The sequence below is a fragment of the Podarcis raffonei genome, chromosome 3 (genome assembly GCF_027172205.1).
Source record: "Podarcis raffonei isolate rPodRaf1 chromosome 3, rPodRaf1.pri, whole genome shotgun sequence".
In the NCBI taxonomy this organism is placed as follows: Eukaryota; Metazoa; Chordata; class Lepidosauria; order Squamata; family Lacertidae; genus Podarcis; species Podarcis raffonei.
In genome coordinates, this window is record NC_070604.1 from 1,591,337 (window position 1) to 1,617,514 (window position 26,178).

The 26,178-nt window shown below is 44.1% G+C and overlaps 1 protein-coding gene across 3 annotated transcripts; it reads left to right on the top strand.

Annotated features, from left to right (window-relative positions):
• Positions 1 to 4,770: 4,770 nt before the first annotated feature.
• On the top strand, positions 4,771 to 25,543 carry PLA2G7 (phospholipase A2 group VII). 3 transcript variants are annotated; one of them, XR_008329322.1, is made up of 11 exons: positions 4,771 to 6,317; positions 9,392 to 9,503; positions 12,200 to 12,350; positions 13,252 to 13,345; positions 14,102 to 14,170; positions 15,154 to 15,298; positions 16,490 to 16,603; positions 20,609 to 20,700; positions 22,786 to 22,956; positions 23,102 to 23,210; positions 24,261 to 24,349. XR_008329322.1 is itself a non-coding variant. In XM_053380297.1 (11 exons), the coding sequence occupies exons 1-11, from the start codon at positions 6,175 to 6,177 to the stop codon at positions 25,314 to 25,316; spliced, it is 1,353 nt and encodes a 450-aa protein (XP_053236272.1). In that variant the 5' UTR covers positions 4,774 to 6,174; the 3' UTR covers positions 25,317 to 25,543. The 3 variants fall into 3 exon arrangements, 2 of the variants coding, with proteins under 2 accessions (XP_053236272.1, XP_053236273.1); XM_053380297.1 differs by lacking the exon at positions 23,102 to 23,210 and adding an exon at positions 25,204 to 25,543 and having other exon boundaries at positions 4,774 to 6,317; positions 24,261 to 24,409; XM_053380298.1 differs by lacking the exons at positions 22,786 to 22,956; positions 23,102 to 23,210 and adding an exon at positions 25,204 to 25,543 and having other exon boundaries at positions 4,774 to 6,317; positions 24,261 to 24,409.
• The last annotated feature ends 635 nt before the right edge of the window (positions 25,544 to 26,178 follow it).

Consider the following 26,178-nt stretch of genomic DNA (forward strand, 5'->3'; position numbering starts at 1 on the left):
TTTGAGTCTGTGGGACTTTTCAGGAGGCTGAAATAGAAGTGTGAGAGAAAATATACAAGGAGAAGAAAGGCATGTCTATGGGATGGAATTAGTAGCAGTATTGTGTGCTAAAGAAACAGATGTTAAATATTTATCTTGATACCATTTTTAGTCAGACTACAGAGTTTGTGTTTGGGATAGAAGAATGGTGAAGGGGCAGAGAAGGGGTATAAAGATTGCACATATGGTCTTGAAGAGGAAAAAAACAACCTTTTCAGGAGCACTTTGAGACTTCCTAGCCATCATGCACACTAGGGACCCATCTCAGGATCTGGCAAAATGCATGTGGCAGAGCACACTCTCAATCCGGTGCTTTGTTAGGGAATGTGATATGTTGGGGGAGCTCTTACTTGTTCCTTTGAGATGGACAGATCATTGCCTGGTCATTCCCAGTGCTGGTGAGAAACATGGAAGAACTCTCCCAGATCAATTGACTTTCAACTTTTCTAATTTCCTGTGACTCTCAAATGGTGGCTGTTTCTGTTCCTCTTACACAGCAAAAAACAAACAAACAGAAATATCTATTTTCAGACACTGAGATGTAGGGGTGCGGACTTTGTAAGCCTAGCCTATCAGTGCAGTAAAATCCTGCATCCTTAAAAAAAGTCCTCTTAAGGTTTAAATGTTATGTTAACTTTGCAGGAAGGGTGTGGTATACTATTTTTGTCCATAGTAATTTACTATGGAATTGCTATGTTCCTACATCACAAAGCATCAAACTATGTAAAATATGAAACATAAAAGTCAACATTCTGCTATCCTCATCTAGAACGACTATTGTTACATCCTAGAGGAATCAGTCTTGAGTAGACAGTTTTCAAATTCATGTGTTCTTTTGAACAGCAATGCCTGGCCATAGTAACTTTCTCAAGTTGCAGTGTCCTCCAAACTAACAAGCACAACTTCATAAATATTTTTCCTACATGGAAAACATATCAATCAGCCTAAGAAAATCTGTGCAACCTGCATGTAATCAGCCATGTGTGGCAATCAGTCGGGATTCACTTTTACTTAGTGTCCAATCCAGTCGGGATTCAGGCCTCATCATGGGACTGAAACTGCCTTGGTCGCACTGGTTGATGATCTTCGGCAGGCTAGGGACAAGGGTGAAAGCTGTTTCCTAGTTCTGCTGGATCTCTCAGCGGCGTTTGATACCATCAACCATAGCATCCTTCTGGACCGTCTTGAGGAGCTGGGAGCACAGTGGTTCTGCTCCTTCCTCCTGGGCCGTGTCCAGAAAGTGGTGTTGGGGGATAAGTGTTCAGACCCCTGGGCTCTCACTTGTGGGGTGCCTCAGGGTTCCGTCCTCTCCCCCATGCTTTTTAATATCTATATGCAGCTGCTGGGAGAGATCATCAGGGGGTTTGAGCTGAGTGTTCATCAGTATGTGGATGATACCCAGCTCTACCTCTCTTTCAAATCAGAACCAGTGAAGGCGGTGAAGGTCCTGTGTGAGTGTCTGGAGGCGGTTGGAGGAGGGATGGCACCTAACAGATTGAGCTTGAATCCTGACAAGACTGAAGTACTGTTTTTTGAGGACGGGGCGCGGGCAGGTGTGGGGGACTCCCTGGTCCTGAATGGAGTAACTGTGCCCCTGAAGGACCAGATACGCAGCCTGGGAGTCATTTTGGACTCAGTTATCCATGGAGGCCTGTGTCCAGGGCAGCTGTCTACCAGCTCCATCTGGTACACAGGCTGAGACCCTACCTCCCCGCAGACTGTCTCGCCAGAGTGGTGCATGCTCTAGTTATCTCCCGCTTGGACTACTGCAATGAGCTCTATGTGGGGCTACCTTTGAAGGTGACTCAGAAACTACAACTAATCCAGAATGCGGCAGCTAGACTGGTGACTGGGAGTGGCTGCCGGGACCACATAACACCGGTTCTGAGAGATCTGCTTTGGCTCCCAGGACGTTTCCGAGCTCAATTCAAAGTGTTGGTGCTGACCTTTAAATCCCTAAACAGCCTTGGTCCAGTATACCTGAAGGAGCGTCTCCACCTCCATCGTTCAAGCCTTGACACTGAGGTCCAGCTCCAAGGGCCTTCTGGCGGTTCCCTCATTGCGAAAAGATAAGTTGTAGTGGCACGCGCCCTGCGGAACGCCCTCCCACCAGATGTCAAAGACAACAACAACTACCAGACTTTTAGAAGACATCTGAAGGCAGCCCTCTTTAGGGAAGCTTTTAATGTTTGATGTATTACAATATTTTAATTTTTTTTTTTTTTGGGAAGCCACCCAGAGTGGCTGGGGAAGCCCAGCCAGATGGGCGGGGTATAAATAAACTATTATTATTATTATTATTATTATTATTATTATTATTATTATTATTATTATTATTATTATTCATTCTTTTGAAGAAGAGAACATTGCCTTTTTATTATATATCCTCAGTTCTCCATTTTTCATAGTGGCGTTTTTTGTTATAAAGTAAAATACTACAAAATATGAAGGGTGGGGGAGGCAGCCCCGGCCCCCTCACTCGCGGCCGCTTTTGTCCTTCCTTGGCTGCCTCTCCCGTCAGGGAAAAAGGTGGGGCAGAAACCGAGGAATAAAAGAGTGTCCTCTCGGGCGTGAGGCGGCCGGACCGGAGCGGCGCCTCCCTCCCACAGGCCCAGGGCGGCCGGGCTGCGCGGCTTCTGCTCGCTCGAGCCCCGGCAGGAGGAAGGAGGAGGAGGAAAGGTCGCTTGCTTCGCAGCAAGACTGCTACGTATTGGTATTCTTCCTTTTCATTTTTATTCTGCGCCTCTGCCGAGGGCGGCGGCGGCGGGGGGAGCCGCGAAGGCGGCAGCAGAAGCCGGTGTCCCCCTTCCCCTGGGGAGAGGAGGAGAGGCGGGTCGGGGCCTCTGCTTCGCCGCCGCCGCCGCCCTCCTGCTGCTCCTCAGCACCGTCCCTCGCGGCGCCGGCGAGCGGGAGGCGCCTCTGTCCCGGGGCCGGGAAGGGCCGGCGGAGAGGGAGGCGAGGCCGGCTGGCGGCTGGGCCGGGAGTCCCTCTGGGAGCCGGCCGCCCTTCCGCGGGAATCGAGAGGGTCGCCGGGGGAGGAGGAGGAGCCCCTTTCTGGATCCCTCACATGCCCCGAGGCCCCCCAGAGCCATTTGCAAAGCCAGGCCAGTGGAAGATGCGACAAGGGCTCCGGATCCAGCCCCGCTTCCCTCCGGGCCGGCAGAGCAGCGAAGCCCAGAGGAAGAAAAGCGCCTTTGCCGGGCCTGGAAGGATGGCATTTTTCACAATCCTATCGTAATTTCAAAACTTAACAGTCAACGTTTGTGATTTAAAAGAAAAAACTGGTCCTATTAGCCTTGTGAAATGGAAGGGTAGGATTATAATATCATAGTTAAAAGTTATCTAAAATATCTAAAAGTTAAAAGAATTTATTTCTTTGTAACTAGCACACTTAATACAAGAGACAATTGGGCAAATGCCCTTTTGGCACAGAAGGTATTTAGGATGATTTTTTTTAGTACTGAGGACATTAATATAAATGTTAAATCCTCTCTTTATTTGAGATGATGCTCACTTTAAAAAATTCATATGTAGAACAGTGGGTGCATTGTCTTGTATAAAACATGGTACATGTATTCAAGATTCCGCTTAAAAATATGTAAATGTGAGTGACTTTTCTATTTTTTATAATCTTGTCTCATGTGTCTCTGTATGTAGTCAAATGTAGTCAAATTTCTCACAAGAAAACAAAGGAACTAGTGCTGCTACTTATGCAACCAAGCTTAGGTCAGGACACAGCCTAGTTTAGAGAGGGCCATCACTTATTAGCAGAAAAGCACCAGTATACTGAGTTTATTGGTGGGGTTTATTCTGATATGGCTGTGTGCTGTTTGTTATATTGTTATTCTTAGAAGGAAAGGGAATCTGGTCTAGTATCGCTTCCAAGGTCCTGTGTACATTATTCATCCATGTATGCATGAAAAAGCAAATATCAGACCCAGAGGCATACCTAGACACCCCCACATCTCCCCCCCTCAAAAAAACCCCCCCACACCCCTGGATGTAATTCATAATCACAAATGACTCTTAAACTGGGTTTTTAAAAGCACACACCTGTAAATGTCTACACATAAGTAAAGCCCACCAAGTTCAATGGGGCTTACCATATTTTTCGCTCCGTAAGACGCACCTGACCATAAGACGCACCTAGTTTTTAGAGGACGAACAGTGGATGTATGATTTTTGTGGTTCATGCTGTAGCCATGGACATGCTATGTGATCTGATGGTGAATTTGGGGTAACCCAATGCAAAAATCCTGAGGATCCATGTGGATCCGTGCTTTGTAACCATGTTTTTGCGCCATTGTGGTCCCAAGAAACAGTGGATGCATGATTTTTTTGGTGCAGGCTATAGCCATGGACGTGCTATGTGATCTGATGGTGAATTTGGGGTGACTCAATGCAAAAATGCTGAGGATCCATGTGCTTTTACCTTCCCCCTCCCAGGCAGCCTCCTTTATCGCTAGCCTCCCTTATCCCCCTCATGTTGCTTGCCGATCAGCTGCTCAGCAGCTTAGCGGCTTCCTTTCAACACCCCCTTCCCTCTTGTTTGCCTTCGCGTCTTTTCCTTAGCTAGAGCAGTTTTTTGCTCCCCCTTTTCTTCTAATTTCTCTCCTCATTGCTTGTTTTAGTATTCCTGTCTCCTCTCCTTGCAGGTTCGCCGTCCTTACCTCCCCCCCTCCCCTGGCAGCCTCCTTTACCCGCAGCCTTATCTCCCTTTGTTTCAATACCCCCTTCCCTCTTTCTAAAAAAAAAGAAAAAAAGAGCACAATCTGTTTTTTGCCCCTGGGCAATTCGGCTCCAGGGACCACGCATTTGTTCCATAAGACACACAGACATAGAACTAGTCTAAATCTGGCAGGAACTTTTGACAATACCCTGCTTGTCTTTGCATGACTTTCAAGAAGGCGCCAGCAGAAAGGCACTAACTTGAAGGTTGCGCCCCAGAGTTCACTTTTCTTAGAAGTAAGCCCTGCTTTAGTCAGTGGCCCTTGCTCTCTAGGGTAAGCATGCAGCGGCATGTGTGCTGAACATTGGTTGAGGCAGGAGAGAAACCAGGGGAAAGCTTGGCTGTGTAGATTAAGAGCCTTGCCTGACACATCGGCTGAAAGGCTGCTCTGGGGCAAGCAGGGGGAGCAGAGGGTGGGGAGTTAAAAAGCTGTGATGTACACAGGCTGGGTTGTGTGTTGCCCTCTGAATCCTAGCCAAAATGCTCGAGTTCTAAAGTTTCAAGAATTCTAAGCAGAATCAGACTGCTTCACACAGGTTTGCTGCATGTCATGCAAAGCCATACTAAATGTGTGGTATTCCAGAAATGTATTGAATTGGAAAATGAGCCATGAAAGTAAATGTCATTCTTGAATTGAGCATCTTGATCTTCACCTATGAAGAATGTTAAGGATAGTGTTCTCAACACTTTAAATTCTCATATTTCAAAGAATTGGTCAGAATAATAATTTGTGGAGTTAATAATCTCATGAGCTTCCTGTGGAATTTGTTTGGCATAACTTCATTTTCTTTGTGACAGGTTATGATGGATTTTGGAACTGTTGGTGGCTAAAAAATTGTCTTTATTTTTATCAATTCAGCATTTGCAGACCTAAGGGGAGATGTAGGGAGATGCTTCCCTGCTGACTTGCTGCAGCCAGGTTGGGAGGTGAAACAAGTTTTTCTTCTTCTAATGTGTGGAGGGGTTTTTTTAAGTCCCAGGAAATTTATCCAGGGATTGTTGGGAGAGGGAGCAGGCTTTGGAACAAGCAGATCCAAGTCCATGCCAACACCCAGAGAGGAGGAGAAATAAGCATTCTGTTTTGTTCCTTTCCCATCTCTCCTGGTCTCTTCTCCCTTTTCTTTCTTTCTGCTTCCCTGCCTTCCTTTCCAGTCACAGTGTTTTCTGAATTTTGCCTGGAAAATGAGAGAACTGAAAGAGGAAGGGGGAAGGAGCAGCAGGCCTCCTGACAAAGGAGACAGTGAGGGGGAAGGAATGCAGATGCTGCATGGGTGCCACATTGGGGGCACTAGGCCTAGAGGCATGCCTTAAGCGATGGGCACTAAGGAAGTGTATATATTTGAGGGGTTCCCCGTGCCTTGTCTTTTATTTAGGCCTTTGTCCTGGATTGTTTCCCCCCTGCAGAGATGCTTGTTCGTGTTTTTGCAGATCTGGCCCAGCCCCAAGGTCACGAAAGCAGCAACAGTAGTCCCCTGGAGAAGGAGCTGAAGAACTGTTGGCAGTCACCCAAGGAGCTGGTTTCCGAAGCACCGAGGGCAAAGTTTCAAGAGTACGCCATTCCTAACTCTACAAAAACTAGTAATGTTGCTCTGGGAAGGGCATGAGGGATGCAATGCATATTCAAAATGTCTCCCAAAACCAAATCATGGGTGTTGCACATTCACCTCTGAAGTAAGACCCTTGGTTGCAGGCAAGAGAGGCAAGAATGCTTAAAAAATGGTGTCTTTCCCCAACCAGTTCTCAGTGTGACAAAGACAATGAACATTAGGAATAATCTACGTTGTTAATGTTATTTTAGACCAACTTTCAATTTGAAGTTCACAGAACACTAGAATAATTGCAGTAAAATATCAGAGCCACATTAAATTTGTAAGATTATCAAGACGCACAAAACTTTAACAAGATTTAAGCAGTGCATGATGCACAGCAAATAGAACTGCTCAGCCATCTTGATGGTCAACTGAGGGCAAATGGAGGAAGTAGGTACAAAAAATGGAAAAGGGGGGAAACCACTGAAGAGGAATTCAAACAAAAAGCCAGCACGTGTAGACACAAAGTCAGAAAAGCTAAAGCACAGAATGAACTCAGGCTTGCTAGAGAGGTTAAAAGCAACAAAAAAGGCTTTTATGGGTATGTTCGTAGCAAAAGGAAGAACAAAGAAACAGTGGGGTCACTCAGAGGAGAAGATGGTGAAATGCAAACAGGGACACAGAAAGGGCTGAACTCCTCAATGCCTTCTTTGCCTCAGTCTTCTCCGATAAAGAAAACAATGCCCGACCTGAAGAATTTGGAGCAAATGATTCAGCAGAGGAAACACAGCCCAGAATAACTAAGGAGATAGTACAAGAATACTTGGCTAGTCTAGATGTATTCAAGTCTCCAGGGCCAGATGAACTGCATCCAAGAGTATTAAAAGAACTGGCAGATGTGATCTCAGAACCACTGGCAGTCATCTTTGAGAATTCCTGGAGAACAGGCGAAGTCCCGGCAGACTGGAGGAGGGCAAATGTTGTCCCTATTTTCAAAAAGGGGAAAAGAGAGGACCCAAATAATTACCGCCCAGTCAGTCTGACATCAATACCAGGGAAGATTCTGGAGCAGATCATTAAGCAAGCAGTCTGTGAGCACCTAGAAAGGAATGCTGTGATCACCAATAGTCAGCATGGATTTCTGAAAAATAAGTCATGTCAGACTAACCTGATCTCGTTTTTTGACAGAATTACAAGCCTGGTAGATGAAGGGAACACAGTGGATGTAGCCTACCTTGATTTCAGCAAGGCATTTGACAAGGTGCCCCATGATATTCTTGTAAAGAAGCTGGTAAAATGCGGTCTTGACTATGCTAGCACTCAGTGGATTTGTAACTGGCTGACTGACTGAACCCAAAGGGTGCTCATCAATGGTTCCTCTTCATCCTGGAGAAGAGTGACTAGTGGGGTGCCACAGGGTTCTGTCTTGGGCCCGGTCTTATTCAACATCTTTATCAACGACTTGGATGATGGACGCAAGGGCATCCTGATCAAATTTGCAGATGAGACCAAACTGGGAGGGGTGGCTAACACCCCAGAGGACAGGATCACACTTCAAAACGACCTTGACAGATTAGAGAACTGGGCCAAAACAAACAAGATGAATTTTAACAGGGAGAAATGTAAAGTATTGCACTTGGGCCAAAAAAATGAGAGGCACAAATACAAGATGGGTGACACCTGGCTTGAGAGCAGTACATGTGAAAAGGATCTAGGAGTCTTGGTTGACCACAAACTTGACATGAGCCAACAGTGTGACGCGGCAGCTAAAAAAGCCAATGCAATTCTGAGCTGCATCAATAGGAGTATAGCATCTAGATCAAAGGAAGTAATAGTGCCACTGTATTCTGCTCTGGTCAGACCTCACCTGGAGTACTGTGTCCAGTTCTGGGCACCACAGTTCAAGAAGGACACTGACCAACTGGAACGTGTCCAGAGGAGGGCAACCAAAATGGTCAAAGGCCTGGAAACGATGCCTTATGAGGAACGGCTAAGGGAGCTGGGCATGTTTAGCCTGGAGAAGAGGAGGTTAAGGGGTGATATGATAGCCATGTTCAAATATATAAAAGGATGTCACATAGAGGAGGGAGAAAGGTTGTTTTCTGCTGCTCCAGAGAAGCGGACACGGAGCAATGGATCCAAACTACAAGAAAGAAGATTCCACCTAAACATTAGGAAGAACTTCCTGACAGTAAGAGCTGTTTGACAGTGGAATTTGCTGCCAAGGAGTGTGGTGGAGTCTCCTTCTTTGGAGGTCTTTAAGCAGAGGCTTGACAACCATATGTCAGGAGTGCTCTGATGGTGTTTCCTGCTTGGCAGGGGGTTGGACTCGATGGCCCTTGTGGTCTCTTCCAACTCTATGATTCTATGATTCTAGGTCAGGGGTCAGCAACCTAAGGCCCATGGGCTGGAAGTGGCCCACGGAGGTCATTTGACCTTTCCCTGAGCCACCCCCAAACTAAGTTGCCCACACACGCACTGCGCTAAACCGGCGCAGCACAGTGTGGGGACTCGCTTCTGCGGCGCCCCGGAAATCATGTCTGTACACGCAGACGCTGTAAATTGCATCTGCGCAGACACAGACGCCGGAAATCGCAGGTGCACGTGCACACGCAGTCCGGCCCACGGAGGGATCCCACGGAGGGATCTCTGCGGGACCGATGTGCCCCAGGCAAGTTAAACCTTCCAACCCCTGAAGTAGGTCTTCAGCAGCTCCTGACTAGAGTAGATATTATGTGGGCTATATTATCTCTTTGAAGTCCTTTTCAGTTTCAGTAGCACTTTATATTGTTTTGGAGAATCTTTACTGATTTTAAATGTTCAGTTCAGCATAATTAGTTATTAATATTTACTAGCTGCATGGCCTATTTCTTTCAATTGAATGGAAGACAGCGTATTTAGACTATGTCCAAACACTGACTGACCAAGCCTCTTTAGTTTCCACATGGTTGACAATTTTCTTGTAAACTGCTTTGAGGTGGTTGGTTTTTTATAATCAAGCGGTATATAGATTTTATGAAATAAATCAATAATATGCCTTTGCAGCATACCCATAGTTATACCCACACACTCGTAAGATTATCTTGCTTTTCAGACTTGCCTGTCAAAGTGCCAAGGAAATGGGGAGCAACCTTGAGAGGATTCCTGAAGGGAAAGGCCCTTACTCAGTTGGATGCACAGATCTTATGACCGGCCACAGCATTCAGGTATCTGCAGCTGTTAAATCATCAGATTTTCTTTTAGCACCCAAAGCAGCTTGCGGTAAACAAAATGAAGGTGATCCAAAGTACAAGTTAATAGATTTAACAGCTATATATGTAGAATTATGTATAGTGCCCCCTTGTGGTCCATAGACAAAACACATCCAGTAACTACTTTATGTAGCGGTCCCTATTTATCTACTTGCACTGGTGTGCTTTCCAACTGCTACCTTTACCTTTATTTATGCTAGGCGTGTAATGTGTATATGGGTCACTACTTCCATTGGCACATTTGTGCAGCTTCATCTACATACAAGCACTTTCAGTTTTATGCCTCCAAAATCTGTTTTGATGTTTCCCATTTGTGCTAGTGGGTAATGATGAGATACATTCATGCCGTGTTTTGTTTCCTCCCCTCAAGTAGTACTTCCAGAAACCTGGTGTCCACGGTGGGCATGCATGTCAGTATTTGTTTACCCATGCACAGGCACCTTTCATTATACAGTCGTACCTTGAAAGTTGAACGGACTCTGTTCCAGAAGTCCATTTGACTTCCAAAATGTTCAAAACCCAAAGCGTGGCTTCAGATTGGCTGCAGGAAGCTCCTGCAGCCAATTGGAAGCCCTGTTGGACGTTTGGCTTCCAAAAATAGCTCGCAAACTGGAACAGTCACTTCTGGATTTGCGACATTTGGGAGCCAAAACGTTTGGGAACTAAGCTATTTAATTTCCAAGGTACAACTGTATTTTTTTTATTTTTTTTTGATAAAGCAAGTTTGCACCAAAGTCAAATGTAGTGTAAAAATGTGTGTCATAGAATCATGGAAGAGACCCCAAAGGGCATCTAGTCCAACCCCCAGCAATGCAGGAATCTCAACTAGAGCAGGGAAGGACTTTAAGTTGCTGGCATGGGAAGCTGGTACTTCTTTCCTCTGTTTTTCCTTTCCCACCTCCTGCAAGGGCATTTCTTTTGATAATGCTGTTTTGTGCAAGAGCAATTCTGTGCAAAAGAGTTGTTTTAAAAATAAAAATACAGTGGTACCTCGGGTTACAGACGTTTCAGGTTACATACGCTTCAGGTTACAGACTCCGCTAACCCAGAAATAGTGCCTCGGGTTAAGAACTTTGCTTCAGGATGAGAACAGAAATCGCGCGGCAGTGGCGCGGCGGCAGCAGGAGGCCCCATTAGCTAAAGTGGTGCTTCAGGTTAAGAACAGTTTCAGGTTAAAAACGGACCTCCGGAATGAATTAAGTACTTAACCCAAGGTACCACTGTACTGTGATGTGCCTTCAGCAACAACCAATGGGAAAAAGCAGGCTGCATCCTTTTCCTTGGGCTAATGGAAACAAAATGGAAATACGGAGGGTGGTGACAGATGGCAGGCATCCAGCAAAAATGTCACCATACACACATACATATAAACACCCACAGAATGCACTTCAGTACATCCACTGCATGCAGTTTTATAGTGCATTATCGGATTATCCACAGATTGGGAAAAATCAGAATTTAGAAAAGGGGAAAATGCAGTCTGCCAGTTGGATGTGGAGAAGATGGTGTGATTACCACAAGAATACGTAAATAGAGACACAAGCAGCTTCAGATCCCTATTATACTCCAGTGTGGATGAACCTACAAATATTTTTATGCTACCTTTTAGATCAGAAAAGCCCTTCCAAAGTAGGTCAAAGAAATAACGTACAATTAAAAAAAATAGAGAACGCACGTATACAATATTAAAACAAACAGCCTCATTACATAACAAACCCAAACCAGCAATCTACAACAAATATAATATAAAATAATACACAGCTGTAGCATCTAAAACTCTTCCCCAACATCATTAATTTAAAGCAAATTGGAAGCAAGTATTTTTAAAATCTATTTGAAAACAGCTTAAGTGGGGGACCAGACAAACAACACATATGCCCTTGACTTTCAGCATCCTAGCTAGCAATCTAAATTTTACTTCACAAGTACATTTCCCCATGTCAGTACACAGCACGAGCACCGACTCCTCCCAAACACTATCTACCAGGCTCTCTAGGCAACAGGCAACATGCGTAAGCGTTGTGCCAGACAGGCAATCCACTGTGTGGTGAATCGGTGCCTTCTGAGGAAATATTTCCCTCTTCCTCACAGTGATGTTCTTCCACAAGACCCTCCCCTTGTCGTGGAGTGGGACCTCACCCACCCACCCACCTTTCTGCCTCTTTTAGCTTTTCCAGGTTTGCCACCTTGGCCTCAAGGGAATGAAATTGTTCCTGGACACCCAGGAACTCCTTACACCTTGGACACACCCATGACTTCTGTCCAGACATGACAGGCGGTGCAAAACCCTGGAAAGCCCCCCAACCCTGCTGGCATTTTACCTGCATAATTGTTTTTTGTAATTTAAGTCCTTTTATTTAGAGTTTGGGGGTGGGGTTAGGTCAGGGAAAGGAGGGGCAGAGTGGTTTTCCCTGGCTGCCTTGCCTTGCTGTCACACATGAAAACGGAAAACAATGCAACACATTTAAATTCACTGTAGTCACATTTCAAAGGTAACCTCTCAGTTAACAATGTATACTTGGGGGCCCTCAGCTGAAGGGCCCCTCAATTCTGCACATATTATGCATACCTGTATATCTGCCACTGCATTCTTCTCTTTTAAAACTTTTGAGAGCAGCTTTGAATAACTTGATTTTCTTATTCATTGCTAGGGAAGTTTTTTGCGTCTCTATTACCCATCCCAAATTGGTACAAGTGATGAAGAAACAATATGGATTCCCAATAAAGAATATTATTATGGACTATCTGATTTTCTGAACATAAATCGGACATTAGGAGGGTTCTTTTTCACATGCAACTTTGGTAAGTTCTGAAGGACATTTCTAATACAGTTGGACTCAATGAAGAGCATGTTTTACTGCATCCCTTGTGTGTCAGTTCCTTTCTTTCAAGTGAATGCATGCCAGGGATTGAAACTGGGACATTCTACATGGCTTTGCCCCTGAACTATGGTCCCTTCTCATGTCTTCTTCTGAGAAAATCATTTCATGCATTCATTAATATATATAAGGCCCGAGTTATAATTTCATTTATTTTGATGACATTGTTCTGAAAATTCATATAAGAGTATTCTTGTGATCACCATATCTCCTATCAGACGAGTTTGCTTATTTCACTTAATATCAACAGGTTCAGTTGATTCCCCCCCCCCCCCCCCGTCCGAAATGAATTTGTGCGAGATGTTACAGCACCTATCTTACTTGAAGTAAACATACTGTAAAAAACTGCGGTGATAGCTTCATGTCACACTGCCCAGACTCCTTACTCCACAAACAAATGCAGCTCTTCAACATTTATGATAACAGCTAGCAACCCATATCTGAAAAACGCAGAAGTCTAGTGTCCAGATCAAGGGAAGTCATAGTACCATTCTATTCTTCCTTGGTCAAACTGCACCTGGAATATTGTTTTATTTAGGTAGGAATAGAGGCAAACCCATTTTCATAAACAGATATATATTATAACTCTAGCAAAAGATCCCAAACCTCTTGCAGGTTTGTGTAAATGAATATGTGAGTTCTGGACATGCATGTGGCTTCAGATACATACTGTAACAACTGCTGCTACAGGCTCAAACATGTATGAGCTACTGTTTGGGGTGGTTGAGGAAGAGCAATTTCAGGTGTGAAGTACTATTTGCATGAGAGCAACAAATTGACATTTCCCAAATTCATAATACAAACACATATTCTATTCAATTTAGGCTCAGTGACGTGTCCTGCAAAATGGAACGCTGCATTCAAGCTTGGAGAAAAATACCCCCTAATTATTTTCTCCCACGGACTTGGAGCTTTCAGGTAGTATTGCATTTTGGTAGTAGGGTGTTTCCTAATACAGTGATACCTCAGGCTACATACACTTCAGGTTACAGACTCCGCTAACCCAGAAATAGTGCTTCAGGTTAAGAACTTTGCTTCAGGATGAGAACAGAAATCGTGCGGTGGCAACAGGAGGCCCCATTAGCTAAAGTGGTGCTTCAGGTTAAGAACAGTTTCAGATTAAGTACGGACCTCCGGAACGAATTAAGTACTTAACCCGAGGTACCACTGTATAGATGATTGCATTTAAGCAACATAATATATCAAAATATGTGGTTCATGAAGTTGACAGTCCTCAATAATGGTTTCAGCCTACAAAAATTATTACTACCTGACTGGGGATGTGAGTACGAATTGCTGCCATCCACCCCCACCCCAGTTGCTCACCCTCCATCAGTTGGAGAGCGCAGCCAGAAGTGCAGAGCCCACTCTGCCCATGGAGGCTCCCGACATGCGGTGACTAGATCCCTGCAGAACTGGGGTTCTAAAGCATGTGGGGAGCCTCCCTGAATGAAACAGGGGCTCTCCTTCAGACTTTACCTTAAGTTCATTTGTCCCCTGCTCACTGTGCGCAGGTGTAGGATTTACCTGCAAGTGGAACAATTGGGTTTTTAAAATCTGTGTACAGCATCTAAAAAACTTCATCATCATCAAGATGTAGTATGCACATGAATTATAACTTCTGTCGGGACTGAAATAATCTGTTTAACTAATTTGTCGTGTTTTTATTTACAGAACTCTGTATTCAGCAATTTGCACTGAAATGGCATCTCGGGGTTTTGTTGTTGCTGCTGTTGAGCACAGGTATGCTGACTACACATCTTGAGTTTTGTATTAGCTGAAGAAGAAGCATGTACACAAATATCTGATTAAGTACTAACTAGAAACACAGTAAATAAAGAAGATGGATGGACTAGATTTAGAAAGTAGAAAATAGGCACTTTAGAATTAGATTTTAGAAAGCTTAATTTTACTGCACAGACTTTCTTTTTCTTTGGGGGTGTTGAATGATACTCAGAGGTGTGGACAGTATGACATCAGAACTGAACATCTTCATGGATTTTTTAGGAATGAGTGGCACTCTAGATATTTGAGTATTATTCTCCAAAATGGTTGGCCTAATAACTCCTGGTCAACAGCAGCATGGGCATGCATGTTTGCCTCAAGTGTGATGAGTTGACTTATGGCCTATAGATCTAATTTGTTTGTTTTTAACTGGAACCTCAGGATCTACCAGTGAGAGCCAGGTGCAAAGCACATACATTTAGGAACCAAGATTAAGGTGCCTTTGAGCATATTCTGAGCCTGGGATTTGTATTCAGTAGCAAGACTGAACTGAGCTCACTGTCATTTCACATAGATGTCCACTCCTTGTTAGCTTTCCTTATTTCAGAAGCCTAATTTAGGTGGGGAAAGTTGCTTGGGAGTCAAAACTCCATCCCTATATCCTCCAGAGGTCTACCAGTGTGTCCCAATCTATCCTCTGACCACCACTGCTCTACACTGGCTGGCAGCAGCTCTCCAAGGTTTCAGAGAGAAGCCTTTCCCAGCCCTGCCTGGAGTTGCCAGAGACTGAACAGGGGACCTTCTGCATGCAAAGTAGAATAACAACCATTTTTAATAGAAGTTTCCTTCAGTACTATCATTCTTCAAGGTAAATTGTGAATTGGTTTTTCAGTATTTCTACTTGAACATAAAGGCAGAATATGGTGCTTGAGAGGAAAGGAGTGCAGCTATCTCAAAAGGGAGGTCCAGAGGCTTCAGAACAGCATTTTTCTTTTTATTAGAGACCAGTCATCTTCAGCTACATATTACCTTAATGAGAAACCTGCTTTAGGAGCAAAGGGAGAAGCCTCAGAACTGCACAAGGAGTGGATCTATTACAGGAAATTAAAAGCAGGTGAAGATGAAGTTGCTTTACGTCAACAACAGGTATTTGTTTGAAGAAGTCCTCTATCTTGGAGCAGTATGCTTTTGTGGCAGCAGAGAGTTCTCAAGAAGGTTGAAGGTGACATGAGAGAATCATTGGCTGTGGTGATTATGTTTGCTTCCCTTGTCTTGCTGTCAACTCTGGACAAGCTCCTTTTCCAGGTTTTTTTTTAGCATTTTAAAAAGGGAAATGTGAACTTACGTTAAATGGGGTCTCTGGGGTTTGGGATAGAGCAGTCTTGGAAGCACTTCCTTTTGGTTGACAGGCAGGGCTCTCTGGTAATAATTTACCCCAGAGGAAGGAACCTTTCCACAGATCCCAGAGCAATTCCAGGGCTTTTTTTTGGGGGGGGGGGGGACTCATTAGTCCCAGCAAGTGAAAATCATGTAAGAAAAACAAGAACAAAAACCAGCTGTGCTAAGTGCCGTAAGTGGTGCACACTGGATAGAAGGAAACAGGAGGAGGTTCTTCTGGATTCAGAATATCTGAGTTGGATGCTGAGAAATTCATTTACCCAAGAACAAGTCAGAGGCCGTGGACTCTTGCTTCTGCCTCTTTTCTTATAAAATAGGGTGGTGGGAAGAGTGCCCCACTCAAGACCCCATGAGAAGAGAAATTTAAATCAAGCTCAAGGGTTCATTTCCGCAGCAGTTCTAGAGGGGTGATAGTCATTATTTTTGGGATTTTTTTAAAAAACACCCGACATCCATACACCCAGTGAGACTATAATCTTTCATTTGCTAGATAGAACCTTTTGGAGGATGTGGAGAATCCTGTGAACTGTAGTTTGTTTAGGGCGCTGGGAATTGTAGCTCTGCAAGGTCAGTTCCCAGGACTCTCCATGACTGATGAAGTGGCATTATACATGAAAAAGTGTAATATTTCTTTTCATGTATGGTGTGCACGTGACCTAATTGTGAGGTTCTGGGACTAATGGAAACTAGATTGGAAGTACTGTACTTCTGCGGAGGGACCTGACACTTGCAGTTCTAATGTCAATTAACAAAGTCTACTGTTTCTATAGATGAAGTCCAGTACTTGGTTTTAAAAAGATTTTGACCACATTTCTTAGGTTCTGTTGATGTCAGACCATAGATTCATAGGAAATTTCCTCTGCTTATCAGATCAGTGTCTTGGTGCATTGGCTATTTTAAGTCCAAAAGGATAATGATTTATGTTTGCTTTCTGTGTAGGTGCAACAAAGAGCTGATGAGTGTGTTAGAGCCCTTGACCTCATGCTTGATATTAATTCCGGAAAACAAATAGTGAATGTGCTGCCATTGAACTTTAACTGGATGCTTTTAAAGGTAAAGAAACTTGTGGGCTCCTAATACAAATTGAGTAACTACATGGGCTAAGCTGTTTGCTACAGACTTTCCAATTTCTTTCTTTGTGCTGTTTGCTACACTTCCCAGCTGTTGAAACATGGCGGAACTGCCTTTGTACATGGCACAAATGTTCATTTTTTCAGTCTGCAATGAAGCTGGTTTTGTAGAGCTTTCAGCAGTGTGTCAAGTAATACCCAGAAGCTGAAACTAGTGCTAGCAGTTCAGCCACCACCACAAGAGAGCTGTGTTGTGTTTTGAGGTGACTGTCAGAGGCACGTACTGGTTTTTGATCCTTTTAAGTATGGCGATTCACTCCTCTTTTCAGTTACCAACTGTAATGGCTTTAGGGGTTGCTTGTGCGTAAGTTACCACCGCTCTGGGCTAGGTTGCCTGCTTAAACCGTTTCTCTCTGGACAGCCATCCACTCCGTGGCTGTTCAGTCGCTGGCAGAATCCGTCAGTGGGCGTTTTTTGAACCTCTTCCAGCAAAGAAGTTCTTTGACGCCAAGTCGCCGCCTACTTTCCCTGCGCGGAAGTCTTCTGTGCAGGGTGGGTGTGGGCAGCGGAGGACCTGTGCTCTCCTTGCTGGTCTCCTGCGAAGAGTCCTGGAGCCTCCTCTCTGCTTCCCCCATCGGCCCCCCTCTATCCCTGGTGTTGCGCTGATTTTCTTCCCCAGCCGGAGACCTGCCTCTCTCCCTGCTTGGCCCCTCTCCAGCATCGCTGTGGAGCCTCGCCTCCTCCTCTAGTTCCCATGGCAGTTCCCTGACACCAACTCTCGGTGCCCTATAAAGAGAAGTGCAGTGCTGCCTGCCTCTCACAGCAATGTCCCACCATTGAAGATTCTTTCTTGACTTTCCCTTAGGAATGAAGACTAAAAGCTGGTTATTGACTCACTATCCTCACATAGGTAAAAGGTAAAGGGACCCCTGACCATTAGGTCCAATCATGGCCGACTCTGGGGTTGCGGCGCTCATCTCGCTTTACTGGCCGAGGAAGCCGGCGTAAAGCTTCCGGGTCATGTGGCCAGCATGACTAAGCCGCTTCTGGCGAACCAGAGCAGCGCACGGAAACACCGTTTACCTTCCTGCCGGAGCGGGACCTATGTATCTACTTGCACTTTGACGTGCTTTCGGTTTTTTAAAAAAAATATATTTATTAAGATTTTCGAATTTAATACAATACAGAAAAACAAAAAGTCAAAAAAAAGAAAGAAAAACTAAAAACAGAAAAAATTAAAAACACATAAAGTTCACAAAATCTATTTTTCAACAACATATTTCCCTGACCTCCTCACATCCCCCTTTCTTGTATTCCAATTCAAATTGTTAATTCAGCAAATCCTTATCCATAATTTTTAACCTATTTCTATGCTTAATTTAACATATTATTATTTTACTTTTTCTCTTTCATTCATTTCCTAAATTTATTTTTGCTAACCTTATTTTCCTTTAATTTAGTCCGTTTTAAAACAAACCAATTTTACCTTATCCAAACTTCAACATCAACACTTGTACCTCAATACACATTCTTAAAACATTCTTTCTAAAGTCGACCCAGGTTCCCTTCCACGAATTTCCCAAATTTCATACACATTACCAAAACAAAATGAAAGTAAAAACACATTATAATTATGTACCCTTTGGATTCCCAAGCCCCACACCCCCCTTTCCCGGTTTCAGTCCCCCACAAATATCCACCAGTCTTAATCTAGTATTAGCCTGGAGACCTCACATCCGAGGCTCTTAATTCTCTCTCAATTCCTCTCTGCTGGTTTTTCTGATAGTCCTTAAAATTAAACACCAAATCTCAGAAAAGCTCTGGCCCTTCAGGATCCATATTTCTTCCAACCAGTCCTCCATACTTAAAGGTGGGGCCCAAATCTTGTTTCTTACTCCTTTCAAAACCAAATGTCCCGAAGGCTCCAACCTCCACCTTAAGCAAATTTGTAATCCTTAGGTCTTCAGATCTCCACATAAGGAGATCTCTCCTTTTTTCCATCTCCAATTCAGGCTAGATTTTCCACATCAAGTTCTTATTTTCCTTCATTGCCATCATGTCAAACCTCAAGTCCTCTTTCATCATCTGCAGAATTACAGTTCCTCCTTCCTTTTCTTCAGGGACAACATATGTCTCCTTCTCCAAGTTCTCAATGTTGTCAAGTTTCTCTTTCTGTTCAGTTGAATAAACTTCCTGATTCAAATCCTTATCAGGTTCCATGATATTGTTTACAGTTGAGTCCAGAATTGTAACATTTATAGCAAAAACATCAATTTGGCCTTGTAACTTTCCCAAGAGAACAAAGACTCTGTCCAATTCAGCCTGAACTCTCCCTCCTCCAGCCATTCTTGTAATGTCTCAAAATCCCCTCTAGAGGGATTTTGGTTTCTTAATGTTCATTCCAGTTCAAATCCAAAAATCCAGTTAGTTTGTATCGGTTCTTCCTTGTTTTCATCAAATTGTAACAAAAATTGTAACAGATATAACCAGCAGAAGCAGCAGAAACAAAGTTCTCTTTTTCTGTCTTGACAGCTAATTTGACAGCTGTCAAGCTCTTTAGTACCTCATCAACAGGCTCTCTCGCAGAGCACTCCCAGGTCCGGGAGGGTGACACTTCAGCTCCCAAAATTAGCTCTTTTATCCTCCAACAAGATTTCCTATACTGCCAAACCGTGAAATTAAAGTCTTTTACCAAAGAAGGAAAAAAGAGGTTCTCTCGACCTTAGTTAGCAGGTCTTTGCTTTAACTTGTTTACAAGACAGGGAGGCAGACTTCCTTTTTACACCTTCCCCGATCGTGCCTAATTCTTAAAAAAAAAAAAAATTCTTTACGATACCAATTTCCGTAGTACTCACAGGTTGTTACTTTTAGAGTCCAATTGTTCCAAAGAAGAAGTCAGCGCTCTCCGACCATGGCAATGCGGCTTCACTCTGCAGGAGAAGCAGTCGACTCTCAGCAACGCACCGCTCACCCCATCCCCCGTTCCGAAGCCTTTAAAAAGGCTCTTCACAGGTCGGGGGGGCGCAAATGGTGCCCGCCGAGTCACCAGGTTCACAGGCTTCACCGCCTGTGATTTTTAAGGGTCCCCGCGTCACCGCAGTGGCCAGACCCGATCCTACAGAGCCGATTCCCTCCAGAGCTCAGAGGGAATCCGCCAATAGTCGATGGCGCTAACCCGGAAGTCCACACTTTGAGGTGCTTTCAAACTGCTAGGTTGGCAGGAGCAGGGACCGAGCAACGGGAGCTCATCCCATCACGGGGATTCGAACCGCCGACCTTCTGATTGGCAAGTCCTAGGCTCTGTGGTTTAACCCACAGCGCCACCCGTGTCCTCCTCACATACCTTTGTACAAATACCAGGGTACTAATACCTCATGATCAGTGCCACAGCAGTTAAGGGAAACTGCTCCCATTGTTTCCCAGAAATTATAATCCATAATCAGCTTTAATAGGGTCAGAGCCAGCTCCAGGCAGGAGTCACCATTCTGAGGCCCCATGATTTGCCAAGGGGGTGGAGGCAGAACTGAAGGGGGAACTGGATAGGTTCATCTTCTGCAGGCAAGATTCCAGATGTTGTTGGACTTCAGTTCTTCTTCTTATTATGTTGTTGTTGTTGTTGTTGTTGTTGTTACTAAATTCAACACTTCATCGTAAGATCTCAGGGTGGTTCACAGAATAAAATACAAGATAAAAACACAAGTAAATAATTAAAACAAAACAGTGAAACAATAACCCCCCTTTCCACAGCCACATATTAAAAAAGGCTGTAAAACATTAATCAGGCAAAGGTCTGGTTGAAAAGGAACATTGGGCATTTAAGAGTTGTATGTATTAGCCCCCTGGTTTCTGTAGGTCTAAGCATGTTTAACTCTGTCTTGGACTGAGTGCGTTCAGTTGTTCCCAGCCAGATGGGCGGGGTATAAGGAATAAATTATTATTATTAACCAGCTAGAAGAGCAACAGTTTCTCTTATCTTTTGTATTTTCAGGATTCTATTGATGTACAGAAGATAGCTGTGATGGGACACTCTTTTGGTGCTGCTACAACTATTGAGGCTCTTAGCAAAAATGTCCAGTTCAAGTAAGAACTGTCATCTTAAAAGCCTGTGAATGTTTTCTGATCCCCACCCCCTGCATTAACAACCAAACTCTGTTCAAAAGGCAGGGCTTAACCCTGTGGCACCAAGAGCACACACTGGAAGCGCTAATGGTGACATGTGCCATAGCATCTGGTAAAATCTCTGTAAAAAGCCATTATGGAACTTAAGAACCGGTACCAGGATTTATATCGCTTTTATTATTGTGCGGCTTAAGATTATAAAACTGTGGGGAGAGGTTGTCTTGTTTTTTATATCACTTCAGTGCCTAGAAGATTGAAGGCACTTTATAAAATAAAAACACAGCTACTAATACTGGGAGGAATTCAGTGATGCGCTCTTCTGATGGTTCTGTAGTGCAAGCATTTCAGTTTGCCAGACAGAACAATCCCTCTCCCCCCCCCCCCCGCATATTGTTCCCAGGGTTCTTCTGACTGCCCCCCACCCTGGCTGCAGGGCCAATTTCGAGGGGCACACAGAGGGAGGAGGGAGCCCTGTTGCATAAGCAGAAGCCCCTGTACAGAGCTTTCATGGATAGGACTCATTTAATATATATATATATATCCCGCCCTCCCCAGCCGAAGCTGGGCTCAGGGTGGCTAACAACAATAAAATAGTACAAGATTCTAAAAACATTTCATCATAAAAATTAATTAAAATCAAATTGTTGGCAACCATCAAGCTAAAGTTCTATGGAGATTGCCAAAGGAGGGAGTCAGGCTGCGCCCTGACCAAAGGCCTGGTGGAACAGCTCTGTCTTACAGGCCCTGCGGAAAGATGTCAAGTCCCGCAGGGCCCTAGTCTCTTGTGACAGAGCGTTCCACCAGATTGGAGCCGCAGCCAAAAAAGCCCTGGCTCTAGTTGAGGCCAGCCTAACTTCTCTGTGGCCTGGGACCTTCAGGATGTTTTTATTTGAAGACCGTAAGTTCCTCTGTGGGACATACCAGGAGAGGCGGTCCCATAGGTATGAGGGTCCTAGGCCGTATAGGGCTTTAAAGGTTAAAACCAGCACCTTAAACCTGATCCTGTACTCCACCGGGAGCCAGTGCAGCTGGTATAGTACCGGGTGAATGTGATCTCGCAGTAAAAACCCCGTAAGGAGTCTCGCTGCACCCGCTGGAGTTTCTGGGTCAGTCTCAAGGGCAGCCCCATGTAGAGTGAGTTACAATAATCCAGTCTGGAGGTGACCGTCGCGTGGATCACAGTGGCTAGGTCGGGGCGAGAGAGATAAGGGGCCAACTGCTTAGCTTGGCGGAGATGAAAAAATGCCGCCTTTGTTATAGCTGTAATCTGCGCCTCCATGGAGAGGGAGGTATTGAAGATTACACCCAAACTCTTAATGGATGGTGCTGGCACTAATTGCGCCCCTGCAAGAGATGGGAGTTGCCCCCCCAACCCCATATCGTCCCAACCCAGCCAAAGGACCTCTGTCTTCAAAGGATTTAACTTCAACCGGCTCCCACGTAACCATCTAGCCACAGCTTCCAAACATCTGATCAGTGTGTCTGGGGCCGAGTCAGGATGGCCATCCATCAACAGATAGAGTTGGGTGTCATCAGCATACTGATGGCAACCCAACCCAAAACTCCGGACAAGCTGGGCGAGGGGGCGCATAAAGATGTTAAAAAGCATCGGGGAGAGTATCGCACCCTGAGGCACTCCACACACCAAGGAGTGGCATGATGACAATTCCCCCCCAAGCGCCACCCTCTGTCCCCGACCAGAGAGAAGCGAGCGCAGCCATTGAAGGACTGTGCCCTGGATCCCCATGTCGGCAAGGCGGTGGTCCAGGAGTTCGTGATTGACCATGTCAAAGGCTGCTGACAGGTCATGAGTTGAATCCCACTCATTGGAACAAGATGTGGATTTGAGCAGAACATCTTCCTAAAGCTTGTATTTGTAACATCTCTGAGAAACCTGTGGAAAAGCTGAATGAGGTGCAGTATATATAGAACTAGTGTCCCATATCCTCTGCAGATCTCAGAATATAGTCTCACCAAAAGTAGAGAATAGACCTTGTGCAACTAATACCAACATGCCACACACTTGCACTTTCCCCCCCTGTACAGGTGTGGCATTGCCCTTGATGCATGGATGCTACCCCTTTGTGAAGAAGTGTATCCTAGAGTTCGTCAACCATTGCTGTTTATTAATTCAGAAAAATTCCAATGGGCTTTAAACATTCTAGAAATAAAGAAACTTAACTACAAAGACAGAGAAAGAAAAATGATCACTATCAAGTAAGTGCTAAATTGCAACAGTATTAGTTTATTTTCAGGGGAATTGGAATTGTCTGTGCATGTTGTGAAGGCAGCAAGCTATTGCAGGAAGAAAACAGCACTTTGCTAGATCACATAGCTGTTTCATCTTCAAATTCTATTTCAGTCCTACCTGTCCTGTGGCAAAATGGTTATAGCAGACTAGCCCATGCGACAATGCAGCCTGTGACTATCCAAGTTCTAGCATGCCCTCCAAAAGAGCCGGAAGAATCAAGGTGCATCTTCTTAGGGCTAAACAACATGTGATGTTAAATGTATATTTGCATTTATAATGTGCAGGTTCTTAAACGTGTGAATAGTTCTTAGCCCCCACCCCAAGGGACACTATCAAGATTTAAGCAGTTAGCTGGAAAGAAATCAATTATTTATTTCCCTGCTGCAGCCCCAAGCAAAACTCTGAAGCTGCGTTGAGAGGAAATTTTCACCCATGGAGCATTTCCTCCTCTCTATATAAATAAATGCTTCAGATGATGGGTTTTCATCAGGACCACAAGGGCAGAGGAGAGGGAGAGAAAGACTTAAACTCTTCCTATTTTTGCTTCTTTCCTAATAATGATCAGTCCCCTGCTCCAGATGTTACTATTTGCTTTTTAAAAACCTGCATGTTTCAAAAAACAGAACCAGCAAACTGGAGGGAAAGGGAAACTTTATTCTGAAAGCAAAATTTTGCAAGTTCTGAAGATTCTCAGCACGGCAGCAAAACCTAAATAGTGGGCTCATCCTTCTCCTGTCCCTAGAAAATGTTCATGAAAAAGCTCCCGTCCACTTCATTCTATATCCCAGTTTCCGTTGTGTCAGTCTGCAGCGACTTACAGAAAAGAAAGAGTAAAGATTTTAAAGCAAATCCTTTTTAGTATCTGCCTGTCTACAAAAAGGGCTACATTGATGAGCAACACATAAGAGCAAAAAGATACAGCAAATTACTAATCTGTAATTTGGGACGCATATTCGCTTGAATAAATGTTTTGATTGGTGGGGCAAAGATGTCAGGTGACCTGCTTTTGCACAGCACTGTGCATTGCAACCCTAACTATCATCTGTATGCAGCTGTAATTGATTAAAATTTACCTTATTAGCCTACTTAGATTTAATTGGGTGAGAATCACATGCAGTTGTGATAAGAGGTGCTCCTTTGCCATCCTAAGGAAAAAACCATTATGTTTTACTTTTAACAAAAAACTTAATTTTTAAAGATGTTGCTTATAACTGTACAATTACCCTTTTGTGGCTGTAATGTAGTTGGGAAATATCTTTGCTATTTGCAGAGGAACAGTACATCAGAGTTTTCCAGACTTTACATTTTTGACTGGCAACATTGTTGGAAAGATTTTTGGACTGAAGGGACAATTAAATCCTAAAACAGCCATTGATGTTAGCAACAAAGCTTCATTAGCCTTCTTACAGAAACATTTAGGTAAGTTACTACATTTGCTACATGATTTTTATATGTGATTTGTTGTGTACCCCATCTGAATGGCTTGGAGTGGGTAATATCTGAAAGTCAAAAGATGGAATTCAACATCAAGCCATGATGAATGTTTCATCTGCACAAGTATTTCATCTTACCAGGCAGAATGATTCCCCCCTCTCTGTGCACTGTTCTGAGGTCTCTCCTGACCCCCAGCCCTCATAAGCCATTTGGGGTGTCTGTGCAGGAGAAGGGGGGAGCCCCATTGCAGAATCTGAAATCTTTGTGCAGGCGCTGAGGGGGCCTGTTAGCTGAATGTGTAATTCCATTCTCCTGAAGGGGAGAATTGGGATCCATGATGTGGGTTGTCTCCACCCATCTCACCACTGGCAGGAAGTCTTGGGGGAAAAACCTGAGGAATTCTTCAGGGGAGAGACGGGGAAAGCATGGATCTGTGCCTGGAAAGCACAGGGCAAAAAGTAAGTGTGGAGAAGCCCATTTGGACTTCTTGCCCTTCTGGCTGTTCTAGCCATTCTATACTATTTATTAATATGCACAGCAGATTGAAAATTTGAAATAAAATTTCAATCCCCAACCTAACATTGATAAAAGTCCTAAAATAACTGGTAGGAGCAGATGTCAGACATCTAAAAGATCAGTTTTAATATAATGCAACTCCAACATGTCACAAAAGGTTGATATTAAAAGGTAACACTGATATATTATTTCACCATATCTGATTTTAATCATTCTTTTGCCCTGAGGTATGTTTTCATTTGATTTACGCCTCTGTTCTATAGGTCTCAATAAAGATTTTGACCAGTGGGACTCTCTCTTAGAAGGCAAAGGGCATGATGTCATTCCAGGCACCAACATTGATCTACCTCCAATGCCACCTCAGTCCAAACAATAAAGACAGAATGGAAATTGTGGACCCTTTAACAATTGACAAGGAGTTCTTGTTGACAGTGCTATCTGCAAATTGAGAGCTTGAAGAATACAGTTTTGTAACACGAAGGCAACTGTGCAGCAAATTATAATTGGTTTATTGTTACAACAGCAGTATATGAAGGTGCAACCACTCTGCTAATTTACTTTCCAGAGCCAAGAAATATACCAAGTAAACATCAGTTAATAATGTGCCTTCTGTTGCCTGAAGATGATTTTGTGTAGAACAGATCAGATCAAGGTCTGTGTTCCTAATGTGCACAAACATTGGGGTGGGGAGCTAAACATGATTAGGAGGCCTCCATTTCAGTTATTCATAGCACAATTTTGCCACTCATATGTAATGCAGGTTTTGATACTGTGCAGTTTAAGTCTTTAAAGGACATTATCTCTACTGTATGAAAAACAAAAACAGGCATCGCTATAACACCCACTTCCACACAAGTGGAATGCTTGACTAGGTGGGCTGCAGGCTTCATCCAGCCTCATCATCTTAGGATCTCTTTATGTTAGCATGTTAGGGGTCCCAGTGGAAGAATCAGACCTATTACGTGAAGTTCAGTGTCACTGTGGAGTACACTACCATGGGCTCTCTTTCTTCCCACTGCCATCAAGCTGGATCTGCCCAGGAAGGCCTGTATTCCTAGCCAATAAAATTGCATTCCTAGCCAATGAAGCCTCCTGGGCTTCAAGGAGTAGCCCCAAGCAACAAGCCGCCTCTTTGCAGAGGAAAGTCATGACATCCAGAACAGGTGCGCTCACTTCCCAAACTCAACTACCCACAGTGGCTCACATGAAGCTCATTACTTCCCCCAGGTAGTGGTCCA

Coding starts and splice junctions, on each gene's coding strand:
- PLA2G7 (XM_053380297.1), top strand. CDS start 6,175: ATGCTTGTTCGTGTTTTTGCAGATCTGGCCCAGCCCCAAGGTCACGAA. Junction 15,299..16,489: donor TTGCTTTACGTCAACAACAG/GTATTTGTTTGA, acceptor CTTTCTGTGTAG/GTGCAACAAAGAGCTGATGA. Junction 20,701..22,785: donor AGCAAAAATGTCCAGTTCAA/GTAAGAACTGTC, acceptor CCCCCTGTACAG/GTGTGGCATTGCCCTTGATG.